This window comes from Danio rerio, chromosome 22 (genome assembly GCF_049306965.1).
Source record: "Danio rerio strain Tuebingen ecotype United States chromosome 22, GRCz12tu, whole genome shotgun sequence".
Classification (NCBI taxonomy): domain Eukaryota; kingdom Metazoa; phylum Chordata; class Actinopteri; order Cypriniformes; family Danionidae; genus Danio; species Danio rerio.
Window position 1 is genome coordinate 34,083,046 of NC_133197.1, and position 13,137 is coordinate 34,096,182.

Here is a 13,137-nt window from a genome sequence, read left to right on the forward strand (position 1 = left end):
GCAGAGATCAAGGTCCTATAATGCAATTCATAGCCATTAATAAACCCATGTAAGTCATAAAATATGGAAACTGTTAATTACTAGATTATTTTATGGACTCAATAATGACAGAATTTTAATTTTTGGTAAACTATCGCTTGGAAAAACACACTGTGATCTTTAGCTCATGTGTTGAATCAATTAGTCAAGACACAATTAAAGTCAGTTTGAAAGGGGTAAATTAGTTTGGGATATTTCTAATGTATTTAGTATAATCTCGTTATAAGTGTTTTAACTTTGATGCCTCATGAAAGCCAACCGATTCCATTCCTCATATCTTTTGTCAGGAGTGTATTAGTCTGGGCTCAGGAGAACACAACATCAGCGAGTACCGCTCTTTTGTTCTCTACCACAACAACAGTCCTCGCTGGAGTGAAGTCGTCAAACTGCCCATCCCTATCGACAGATTCCGGGGGTCCCATCTGCGCTTTGAGTTCAGACACTGTTCAAGTAAGGACTATATTCATTTTGCACACATCTGACTTCGACACGTCATGACTAAGGGATTGAAACTTTAATAATTTTTTTTCAGTAAATGTATAAAGCAATGTATTTGATTTATTTACAGCAAAAGATAAAGGAGAAAAGAAGCTTTTTGGCTTTGCGTTTACGCCTCTGATGAGGGAAGACGGCACAACACTGTCTGATGAGAGTCATGAGCTTTACGTCTACAAGGTGAGCTCGGCTTCTGACTATGCTGAACGTCAAACAAATGATCTGGCTTTACAATACCTGACAGAAGTCTTGGGGTGGATCCCAGTTCAAAGAGCAAAAAAATAATAACTTGACTTTATTTGGAAAAGTGTGAGAAGGTGGATTTCTCTGCTGCCAACAGCAGCCCACAAGACAGCAGCCTAAGGTACAATATGTGTGCAAGGATGCTTCTGAAGTAAGATAGTGGTGGGAAGTCCAGATATTTAACGCGGATGTTAGAACTCAGTTAAAACATCTATGGCAGCAAATCAATGCCAATATTAATCGAGCGCAGCGGTGATGTTTGCGTGCGAGGAGAAGTGAACCGTGAGCAGATTACAGGTCTACACGCGAGAAAACTACAGCTCGCGAGCGCACAGGGGATCACTTGGTCATGATGGTAAGAATAGGCATTATTATGAGATTAATTATTACAAGAAATATCTCATTATTGAAAGTAAGTCTCCACCTATTATTACTGAGAAAGTGAGTCTATTAGTTTCACATTGTGACATTATGATAAGATATCCTATATATTTTTATTTAACGGGGAAACTAGCTTACCTGCGTCCAATCCCGGCTAACTTCCGGAAAGGCAGAGTAGCCAATAGTGTTAGAGATAACAAGTACACCAAGTCCCACCCCAGGACTGACAAAAATCAAAACTGTTTCGCGCGAGCAAAGAGAAAAACCAGCGAGCGAGCGGAGAGAACTGATCGCGCGCGCTGTAGGCATGACCTCGCTCGCGAGAGCGTCCATCGTACGCACAGATGATGATGTGCGCGCGCGGGACTTGTTTTCTCGCGCTGGATCAGTTGAGCGCGCGCGTGAAGATCCCCTATGCGCTCGCGAGCTGTTGTTTTCTCGCGTGTAGACCTGTAATCTGCTCACGGTTCACTTCTCCTTGCGCGCAAACATCACCGCTGCGCTCGATTAATATTGGCATTGATTTGCCGTCATAAACATCACCATGGCATGATCTGAAGAATGTCTTACAGTAAAGTTTTGCAACCCAACTGAATCATGATTCACTTATTTAAATTCATTACGATTTTCTATTATAAAATAAACTTACGTTTTTTCACCAGATCCTTTCATTTAAGCCCCCGGTTCACCCTCGCTGCTGTTGTTCAAGTTTAGTTCAAGCACAGCAAGCTATCATGCACTGTTTGTTTTTGGTTCACTGAATTATGCATGTGGTGTAGTATCAGTTCACAGCTCAAATTTGTTCTCAGTCAGTACATCGTTACTGTTCTAATAACTGACTGAGAGTATATATTGGATTATTTAGAGTCAGAGGGGGGTATTAGGCTTGTTAATAAGTAAGTAGTTTGTGGATAAGTGCTTACTGGAGACACGAATCGTTTCAAATGATTCAGTTTTCACTTAGAAGATCCGGTTAAAAAGATTAGTTTGCGTTCGCGAGACATAAATAAAACCCATTATTGGGCACAAATGTGTTAAAGTAATAGCTTTAAGTATCTGTATTTAATGCTGTCACCGTACTGCTGCCATGACCACTCGTTGTTTTTGTCGTGGAAGCAACAGCGAGAATGACTGGAAGAAAACCGGCTCGATCTGGCCAATAGCCAGAGGTGCGAAAGGGTCAAACACCTGAATATACAAATACGAAAACGAAGGAGGTTTTTGCAATAATCTTAGTTAGTTTCAGTTAGTTTTGTATGTACACAATACAGTTTCAGTTCTAGTTTTTTTAAAAACTCGTTTTTATTTTTATATCAGTTAACAACAATTATTTTACATTTTAGTTTTCGTTTTCACGTAAGTTTTCGTTAACTATAATAACCTTGCTCATCATCAAAGTTCCTGAAAGCAAAGAAGGTCAAGCTGCTCAAGGATTGGCCAGCCCAGTCACCAGAATAAACACTATTGAGCATGAAGGAGGAGGCATTGAAGATGCAAAGAAAAAAGAATCTTGATGAACTCTGGGAGTCCTGCAGGAATGCTTTCTTTGCCATTCCAGATAACTTTATTAATAAGTGATTTGAGTCATTGCAGAGATGTATGGATGCAGTCCTCTAAGCTCATGATGAGTCACAATATTCATTCTTTCTCCACTGCAGCATGACTTTATATTCTATACTGGACATTATTTCTGTTCAGTGATGAGACTTTTACCTAAGCAGAGTCAGAAAACACTTTCAGGGTGTGTCAGAATCCATTTTTGCTAATATATGGATAGAACAATCCACTTTGCGCCGTGGCGCATGATCTAAAAGGGTTGAGTTTATTTTCTTAATGAGTTACAGGTGTGTTTTGAGAATAAACCAATTAGAGACTCATCTCCCATTCCCTTTAAGAGTCAGCGCCATGGCACATATGCTATTTACATTACTTAAATTAAGTGTAAGTGGAAAAACTGAGCATCAATTAGCCAATAAATAATTAATTTAGCTTGTTAGGCGCAAATATTTGTTTCAAAACTTTTCTAAATTCAGTTCTAATTTCCAGCAAACTAATAAATGATTAATAATAACGAAGTGTGTTCAAAAAACCTGAGTTATATCCTAATACACATGCTGTGCCCCATATGGTCTAAAACTTGCAGGTGGGCAAATCTAAGCTTGTTTTTAATAAAACAAATATAAATATGGATATATTAAATAATACTGCTAATAATAATAACATTATACAAAAGCAAATTGTTATGAATGAACTGAAAAAGCCTCCCGAGATGAAGGCATGAAAGCAGTGGTTTTTCATATTTCTGTAGGCTAGAAAATAATATGTTTTGTAATATTTAAATCCTTTATATATATATATATATATATATATATATATATATATATATATATATATATATATATATATATATATATATATATATATATATATATATATATATATATATATATCCTTAATATTTGAATTCTTTTTCATATGTAAAGATATTTTCGTATTGCTCTACATCTTGTGTGTATCAAGCAGTGAGTAAGCAAGGCACAACTCTGCACTGGACTTTAGACCGGGTTTGTTTTGGTCTATTGAAAGATCTTTTATAGTTTCTCAAAATAGCAACGCTCCAGCAATGTGCCTCAGAATGCTTTCCTTTTTAGACCAGAACGCCTATGGGCGCACATATGAGCGCAAATGCGTTTGCTGTTTAAACAGCATGGCGCAACACCTCAAAACAACTCTTGCACCAAGCTGAAACTAGCCAACAACTATTGCGTCGCGCCTTGCGCCACATTGCACCGGGTGTGTGATAGGGCCCTAAATCATCAACTACAATTCAAGTTATTCAGGATAGGCAACAAGACTTTTGTCAGGTAGTGAATGTTCCACATATACTTTGTCTCTTGGTACTTCAGGATTTGTGTAATAATTACTCAACAGCATTTTAATCCATGCATTTAGCAGATGAAAACTAAAATGACAAATGTGTGCACTTTATATGTAGAAGAAATGTATTTTTATATGATTGTATTAGTTAAAACCAAGGTGAACATGTCTGTTTAATGTCTGGAGTTTCTATTTTTTACTTCAACTAAAATATCTAAAGTACTGCCCTGCTAACTAAATAAATTATAGTGTTTTAGTTCATTTTGTGTTGTTTTTAGTTGTAACATTATACAATAAGGTTGTATTAATTAATGTAATCTTTGCTCATTTTAGATCATGAAAATAAAGTTAACTCCGGCACAATAATGCTAACAAGCACGAAGTTGGATTTTAGTATCACATTAGTAAATGTCGAGCTATGATTAATAACATAACCTAATGAAACCTCAATGAAAAGTGTGACCTTTGTTAATCTTGTTAATGACAATAACAAAGTTACAGGGCATTGCACGTTCAAATGACCTTTAAAACTGTCTTGTGTATGTGTGTTGATCAGTGTGATGAAAACACCACCTTCAGTAACCACGCGCTGTACCTGGGCCTGCCCTGCTGTAAAGATGACTTCAACGGCTGCCCGAACATCCCGTCCAGCCTCATATTCCAGCGCAGCACGAAGGAAACCCTCTGGATATCAACGCAACTCTCTTCCACCAAACTAACACAGAATGGTAACATACTAAAGCCACGTTCACATGTACACTGGTATTTTATAAATTACTTTTTCTCGTCTTCGTTTTTAACAATATTAAATTAATTAAATTTGATGATTACAATTCAATTCAGTTCATCTTTAATTCTATAGCGCTTTAAGTTGTGTCAAAGCAGCTTCACATAGACGATTGTAGTCAATTGAAACAGTGTCAGTCCAGTTTTCAGTGTTTAAGTTCAGTTTGGTTCAGTTTAGTTCAGTTCAGCTTATCATCCACGGCTGATAGTCCAAACACTGAAGAGCAAATCCATCCATGCGCAGCTCCACAAGTCCCAAACTATGCAAGACAGTGGTGACAGTGGCGAGGAAAAAACTTCACTAATTGGCAAAAGTGAAGGATAAAAAACCTTGAGAGAAACCAGGCGTAGTTGGGCACGACCATTTCTCCTATGGCCAAACGTCTTGTGCAGAGCTCTAAGCGCTGGAGGCTGGAGAATGCTGGACGTCAGTGAAGACTCATCTGTCCCCGGAGCGTCACAGGAATCAGTCTCATGCTCTTCACTCCTCCATGACCACCACAGCAGCTGCTCGGCATACAGTCTGGTCCGGGATAGTGGAAACCTTGAGATCATCTCTTCACAGGTCTTGGATCGCATCAGTGGCGCTGCATAATCTCTAGGGGCCTAGGGATGAGTATCCCCAGGTGGAAATTCAATTCACTTCAATTCAGCTTTGTTTGTATAGCGCTTTTACAATGTAGATTGTGTCAAAGCAGCTTCACATAAATGGTCATAGCAACTGGATCAGGGTAGTTCAGTTTTTAGTGTTTAAGTTCAGTTCAGTTTAGCTCAGTTCAGTGTGGTTTGAAGTCATTATTGAGAGTCCAAACACTGAAGAGCAAATTCATCGATGAGTAGCTTTTCAGATCCTGAACCTGAAATAGAGAATAAAGAGAATGGGGTATATGCCGAAGCATGCTAATAGGACTTTTAATTTGCCAGTAACCTGGGTTAAGCGCTTCCGGCGAATTGAATGCCAATGCAAAATCCGGTGCGTTCAAGGTCTGTTTTCTTTAAAAATCAGCGATCTCCACTGGCTGAGTGATATCTTTTAAAGTGGGTCTCAGATTGTACAAGAAGCACTGCATTAAATTACATTTCCCCCGCCATATCTTTATAATATGAGCATTTATTTTACCCCAGTATATTCAATGGAGCTTCTGCGTTAGCCTGCCGATTCTGACGGGCGCGTGTGAGTAAACAGCTTTTTGTCTCGTTTTACGCTTGAGCAATTAAAAATAATTGCTAAAGTTTATTGAACTGAATGTATTTTAATGACATTACAACATCGATGCTGTATAAGGAACCGTATAAAATGGTAAAAAGTTCACAATAACAGGTCACCGGAAGTGTATCAGCATGGGAACTGCACTAGCTCGGCATATACCCTATAATTAGCGTAGCTGCTGTTCATAGTGTATATAAACGAGATGTGGAGCACATTCATGCGTCTTACCGCTATGTGATGCACTAAATGTATGCTTTATGAAAAAGATTTTTAATCTAGTTTTGAACTGCAAGAGTGTGTCTGAGCCTCAGGAAGGCTATTCCAGAGTTTAGGAGCCATAAATGAGAAGGCTCAACCTCCTTTGCTATAACAGACTTTGCTATTCTAGGTACTACCAAGAGTAAACTTTTTTTTTTTTCTTAATGACATCAACAGATGAATTATTCACCACAAAACTAGCTAACAAAAACAGTATGGTTAGTTTTGATTTCATGTGTACTTTAAAGACACGCAGAACCAACAGGTGCAGATAAAAGCCATTTTATGTTGGTTTTACACCAAAGCTGCATCCGAAATCTCATACATCCATACTATATACACTAAAATCAGTATGCCAGCCGAGTAGTATTTTCGCTTCCAGCGAGATGCTGAAGTGTTGATCTGAAGCACGCTGCGCTATCCTATAGACCAGTGGTCACCAAACTTGTTCCTGGAGGGCCGGTGTACTGCAGATTTTAGCTCCAACCCTAATCAAACACACCTGAACAAGCTAATCAAGGTCTTACTAAGTATACTTGAAACATCCTGGCAAGTGTGTTGAAGCAAGTTGGAGCTAAATCCTGCAGGGACACCGGCCCTCCAGGACCGAGATTGGTGATCCCTGCTATAGACAGCTATATACAGACTTGTGCAGACTTGATTATCAGATTTAATGAACCACAATGGACATTGTACTAGTAAAGTACAAGACGTAAACAATAAGATATATGGATAATGTTAAGCAATTTGGTAAACAAATACAGTGTACGACACAGTAACATAATTTTAGATGATTATGAAACCTAAAAAATAACACTGCCAAAATAATACACCAATATAAGAACAAATAATAGATTAATAAGATCAAAAACCGTCCATTAGATATTCACAAATATCATATTTTATATAAGCACGCTGCGCTATCCCATGATAGCCCACAAGAGAATTCATTAATGAGAGTGAAGTGATGCAACTCGCGCGTGTAGGTCACGTGATGATGACAAAATGGCGGATGCAGTACGCCCGAGTTCCATTCATGCTGCTCACATTCATACTGTATAGAACCCACTTTACTAACGGCCGAGTAGTACACTTAAATTGAAATGCAGTACTTACTAAGCAGTAAACGATTTCAGATGCAGCCCAAATGTGGAATTAAGTATTCACTCGAATAAATTGCAACCTGAGAACAGTGGCAGATTACGACGCAGTGTGCAATGAACGCACAAAAATTCTGTGAACCCAGTCATGCTGGCCAATCAGAAAGGAGAAAACATCACGCATGCTGATGTCATAAAGCGAAAACTCTGGTTTTAGTGGCCACATGACCACTTGGAAAAATCTACACCCCAGTTTTCAGAAGGTTTCAGTTTCAGTGACTTGATTCTGTGTTTTTTTGTCATACTGTCTAAACTGCCTAGAAAAAAACATATTTGTGTGAATGGGTGCTGCGTCCTAGTTTGCATAATTATACGACGTTCCAACAGTATGTACTTTTTTGTAAAGTACATACTTTTGAGTGTCACAGAAGTATGAGAAGTATAAGAAGACCATGCAAACTTTAGGACATACTGGCTGTTTCTTAATACCAAGTAGGCAAAGTTCCGACTTGTGCCATTGGAAGTTTAGAGTTGGAAGAAGGCACTACCGAGGACGCGAGGACACAAGTTGGGTACTTCTTCAAATGGAACAGCAGTGTACTTTATAACGTCGCTTACCTCACCACGGATTTATCAGTTTCATTGTACTTTAACAATAAAATGATTTATTATATAAACCATGACTATCTAATTAACATTATATTAATATTTTGAATTGATATTTAAGAAAATATAAACAAATTTATAGAAATGTGAAGTAAAATGTGTTACTATAGACAGACACGTGTCTTTGATTATCAGATTTAATGAACCACAATGGACATTGTACAAGTATAAAGTACAAGACGTAAACAATAAGAAAGAAGGATAATGTTAAGCAATTTGGTAAGCAAACAACACAGGAAAATAATTTTAGACGATTATAAAACCTAACAAAATAACACTGCCAAAATAATACACCTAAGAAGAAATCATAGATTAATAAGATCAAAAACTCTCCATTAGATATCCACAAATATCATATTATTTATATATGTTTGGAAAATATATTTTATATAAATAAATGTGACTTTGACATGCTAAAGTGACTTGATTTAGATGTTGTGTTGTCCCAGATCAGCAATTACTACACACAAATGGTTGGTTAATCTCATATTAAAGAAATGTTATTGCAAAGGATGATTATTAAACTATATTAACAAAAATAACTGTAAGCAAAAGAAAGCAGGTAAAAACATACGACGAGTGATAATGAAAGGATGATTACGTGCCTGAGAATAATTAAAACAAAAGCAGTGACTGCTGCTGTTGCTTACAACTATATATATTTTTCAATCTTGAGCTCTTAAAAGCAGCAGGACTGTGGGTGCACGAGCATCGTTTTTTGTCTAGTTTTTTTTTTCAAATAGAACCGATCGCAAGTGAATGGAAAAAAAGCGCAAGTAAACGGGAGCGCGCACGCTTTAAACAGTCGCGCACATCACATCACCTGTGCGCGCGAGTAATAATTCTCTCATACGGTATTCACCTGCTTTGTCTCGCGCGAACGCAGATATTGTTTTCAGTCGTGCTGTTTTTCGATTCTAAGATCACAATTGCACGTATATTGGGCCATCCTATATTTTCGAACCCTGCTTTAAGAAAACTACAATGTAAAAATTATTTTCAACCTAGCCAACTAGCCAAAGTGGCTAGTGGGAGCGGCTGTCTTACCCGCCAAAGCTGAAATCTACCCGCATTTGGAGGGTTGGCAAGTGTTAATGTAAAGCCCTGTATGTATATGTATATATATATATATATATATATATATATATATATATATATATATATATATATATATATATATATATATATATATATATATAATGTATGTATATATATGTATGTATATATATATATATATATATATATATATATATATATATATATATATATATATATATATGTATGTATATATATGTGTGTATATATATATATATATATATATATATATATATATATATATATATGTGTATGTATATATATATATATATATATATATATATATATATATATATATATATATATATATATATATATATATATATATATATATACACATACTGTATATTTAGATTTTAAATATGTTTTAACTACATTAGGGAGATGTGATCTTGAATTTTTCATGCGAGAAATCTTCAGTGTTTGGATAATTCTGCATTCAGAAGTTAATTCCTGTAATTCCTAAAATTTTTCCTGTTGGCTAGATATTAACAAATAACCATCAAAACAACTTTGCCGAAGCCTCTCTACCTGAATGTTGGTCTCGTGCATGTGCCATGTTTATACTTTGTTTACACTTTTTTCCTGAGTTTGTAGTTCTAATCGAATTTACATCCAACGCATGTATTGTGGGCAATACTTACATTAGCAGTTGGGGTACAGACTTTAAATTGATAAAAGTATTGAATTTATGGAATAGTACACCATCAGGGAACCTCTGGCATTCTCTTTTCAACAAACTATGGATTTTTGACACACTAATTCTATTTTCGATTATTATTTAGGACGTATAGTATGCAAATTGGTTCGCAGCAATGTTCTAAAACTACCTAAGAAACATAAAATTTTTCCTTCATTCTGTCAGTTTGCTAACACTTCCTGTTGTGTTATTAAGTGGATCTGCTAGCTCTACTGAAGTGGAAAGCACATCCAGACCACGTGATGGACATTTTGGGGCGGTTGCGTCACGTCTGTGGAGAAGAAATCGTCAAAGTGAGAGTTCTGTCCCATTAAATTAACACCATTTGTGTACAAGACAAATTTTAAGGTCAGCTAACATCTGCTTCTGTTTATCTTCCACAGTTTCTTCAAGACATCCTCGACACGTTGTTCTCCATTCTGGATGACAATACGGACAAATATGGCCCTCTGGTGTTTCAGTCGCTGGTTAGAAAATTTTAAATGATATTTGAAGAGTATTTGAGAGCAAGTGCCGTCTGAAATGTGCTACTAAAATGAGCCTTTTTTTAAGCTCCTCTGTTTTACGTTCAGTAATTTTACTTTTATGACAATGTATAGTTTTCTTTATTTGCCCTAAATGTGAAATAGCCAACTCAGGCTCATTGGAGATATGTTCCCAGGGCTTTTATTTGAGAACTGGGAAATATGTGCACTGGGCTGCACATGCTTGCAGTTTTTGGGATTCTCAGTTTTTTTTCATTTCTCTAATGGCTGCTGTTGTACATTTTTGACAATCTCAATTACATTACTGGGACAGGTTTTCTTATATGTGCCATTTCTCATAAATCCACCAGAGGCTGCTGTGTAGATTTCTGCCAGTCTTTACGTCCTTCTTGCATGCGCCCCTGTGAGAATATCTCAATGTATCTCAACTTGCTATTAACTGTCCCACCAACCTCCTTCTGTAAACCCAACCGATAGTGTTTTCTAAAGCAAACTAAAAGAGAAGAACATTTCAGACGCCACTTAAAGGCTACAGCATCTGAACTCTTTTTGTGGATTTGTAGGTTTTTGACAACTCTTTGAACTATTTTGACAACTCTTTACAATTTTACTTTAAACTTTACAAGTTACATTTAGATTGTTTTTTCCAAGAACCAATTATTCGTGTTTTTACACAATTTGTTATGCAACTATGAAACGACACATGAAAAGAGTCAGTTTCGCTGGATTTATGAGTTATAGTAAATCATAAATATGATATTTTATAGTTGGATTTAATTTTTTATTTGTTTGTATTTAATTATGTTTTTTTTTTATAAAAAATAACAAAATATCTCATATTTACAGATACAGTGCTCAGCATAATTGTGTACAGCACATTCTGAAAATAGTATGAAACCCAGCATTTTTTTACAGTCTCAGAAGTAATTAAGTGCAGTTTTTTGTTTAACAGAGCAAGGAAATTTTCACAGTAGGTCTGATAATATTTTTTCCTCTGAAGAATGTTATTTTTGTTTTATTTTGGCTAGAAAAACAGCAGTTTTTAATTTTTTTTATGAACCATTTTAAGGTCAAAATTATTAGCCCCTTTAAGCTAATTTTTTTGTTCGACTGTCTACAGAACAATTCATTGCTATCAAATAACTTGCCTAATTACCCTAACCTGCCTAGTTACCCTAATTAACCTAGTTACGCCTTTAAATGTCACTTTAAGCTGTATAGAAGTGACTTGAAAAATATCTAGTAATATATTATTTATTGTCACCATGGCAAAGATAAAATAAATTAGCTATTAGAAATGGGTGATTAAAACTAATATGATTAGAAATGTGTGGAAAAAATCTTCTCTTCGTCAAACAGAAATTGGGGAAAAAATAAACAGGGGGGTGTATAATTCAGGGGGGCTAATAATTCTGACTTCAACTGTACATACAGTACAATGATACTTACCTCCTACATACAGTATATACTTCTTACATATTTACTGTAATTCATACACACATGCTGTTAAACAAGTGATTAGTTCTTCTTGCAGTGACCGCGGTTGCAGGTTTTCCTCTGATAGTCAGGTTTGCACACACATGTTCCATGACGCCGATACCACTCAAGTGTGTTTTGTTGCACACTGACACTCGAATGAGCAGCCAGATCCATACGACCACTTGGAGCAAGCTGGAAATGGCATTGTGTTGGACATTTTGTTAAAATCAGGAGAAGCATCAGATGTAAAATAGATAACATAATTAACCAAAATATGAAATTTTCCTAAATCAACATCTTTGTTCTGAAAACATCTCAGTTTCTCTGTGAATATGGGTAATATATTTTGGTGCATTTGAACTGAACAGATTTATTAAACATTTATTTTTTAAAACAATATTTTAGTCACAGAACATCTTTAAAAATGCAAAGATAATAAATTAAAGTTCTATTCAATGCTTTTTTTGAAAATGTTATTCAATATTTTCTTTAACAAAAATTTTTTAAATGACCAAATTTCTATATGAAATTTGAAAAAAATTTTTATCAGACAGTCATAAAAGAAAACTATTAACTTGTTACTCAAACCCACACCCAAACAAGCAGGAAATCTATACAAAATACATGAGAATTAGGAGAAAGTTGTTTTTTTTAGAGCTGTTTATCAATGTTGAGTTCAAATTAAGTCAATTGATGTGAATTGGTTTTACAATAAATATTATATTAAATTAATATTTAAGTATTGTTAATGTTTCATTGAATTGTTATAAATCTCCAAAAAGTAACAAGCTTTTTTCTCTTCTTCTTTTGTTCCTTTACTCAAGAATATTGTCAACCAGAAAGTTTAATTTTACATTTACATTTAGTCATTTAGCAGACGCTTTTATCCAAAGCTAATTTCAAATGAGGACAAAGAAGCAATTTACACAACTATAAGAGCAACAAGGAATAAGTGTAGTAGGCAAGTTTCAGGAATGTAAAGAAAGTGTAAGAAGCAAAACATTAGTAATTTTTTTTATGTCGTTAGTGGAGGAGTCATGGAGGGAATTGCATAATATAAGGAAAGTGGAAACTAAATAGTTGAGCTTTTTGTCGTTTTTTGAAAACAGCGAGTGACTCTGCCGTTCTGATGCAGTTAGGGAGTTCCTTCCACCAATTGGGCAGATTGAGCGCAAGAGTTCGGGAAAGTGATTTCTTTCCAAGTTTCTAGAGGGCCTATAAAACTGCAAAAGTGAGAGCAGATAAGAAGGAGGGCAGCCAGAAATTGCTTTGTAAGCAAACATCAGAGCTTTGAATTTGATGCGAGCAGCAACTGGCAGCCAG

The 13,137-nt window shown here is 35.8% G+C and overlaps 1 protein-coding gene across 50 annotated transcripts in view; it reads left to right on the forward strand.

The window, feature by feature from the left end:
* The window catches only part of dock3 (dedicator of cytokinesis 3), a 397,524-nt gene that overhangs the window by 314,883 nt on the left and 69,504 nt on the right, over positions 1-13,137 (forward strand). For all 50 annotated transcript variants that reach the window (XR_012397895.1, XR_012397898.1, XM_009296480.5 and 47 more), the window contains exons 16-20: positions 327-489; positions 608-714; positions 4,592-4,763; positions 10,046-10,143; positions 10,234-10,317. Coding sequence is in view for 48 of the 50 variants with exons in the window: in XM_009296480.5 (XP_009294755.3) it covers positions 327-489; positions 608-714; positions 4,592-4,763; positions 10,046-10,143; positions 10,234-10,317 (624 nt within the window). In the remaining 2 variants the exon portion in view is untranslated. The remainder of the gene's footprint in view (positions 1-326; positions 490-607; positions 715-4,591; positions 4,764-10,045; positions 10,144-10,233; positions 10,318-13,137) is intronic.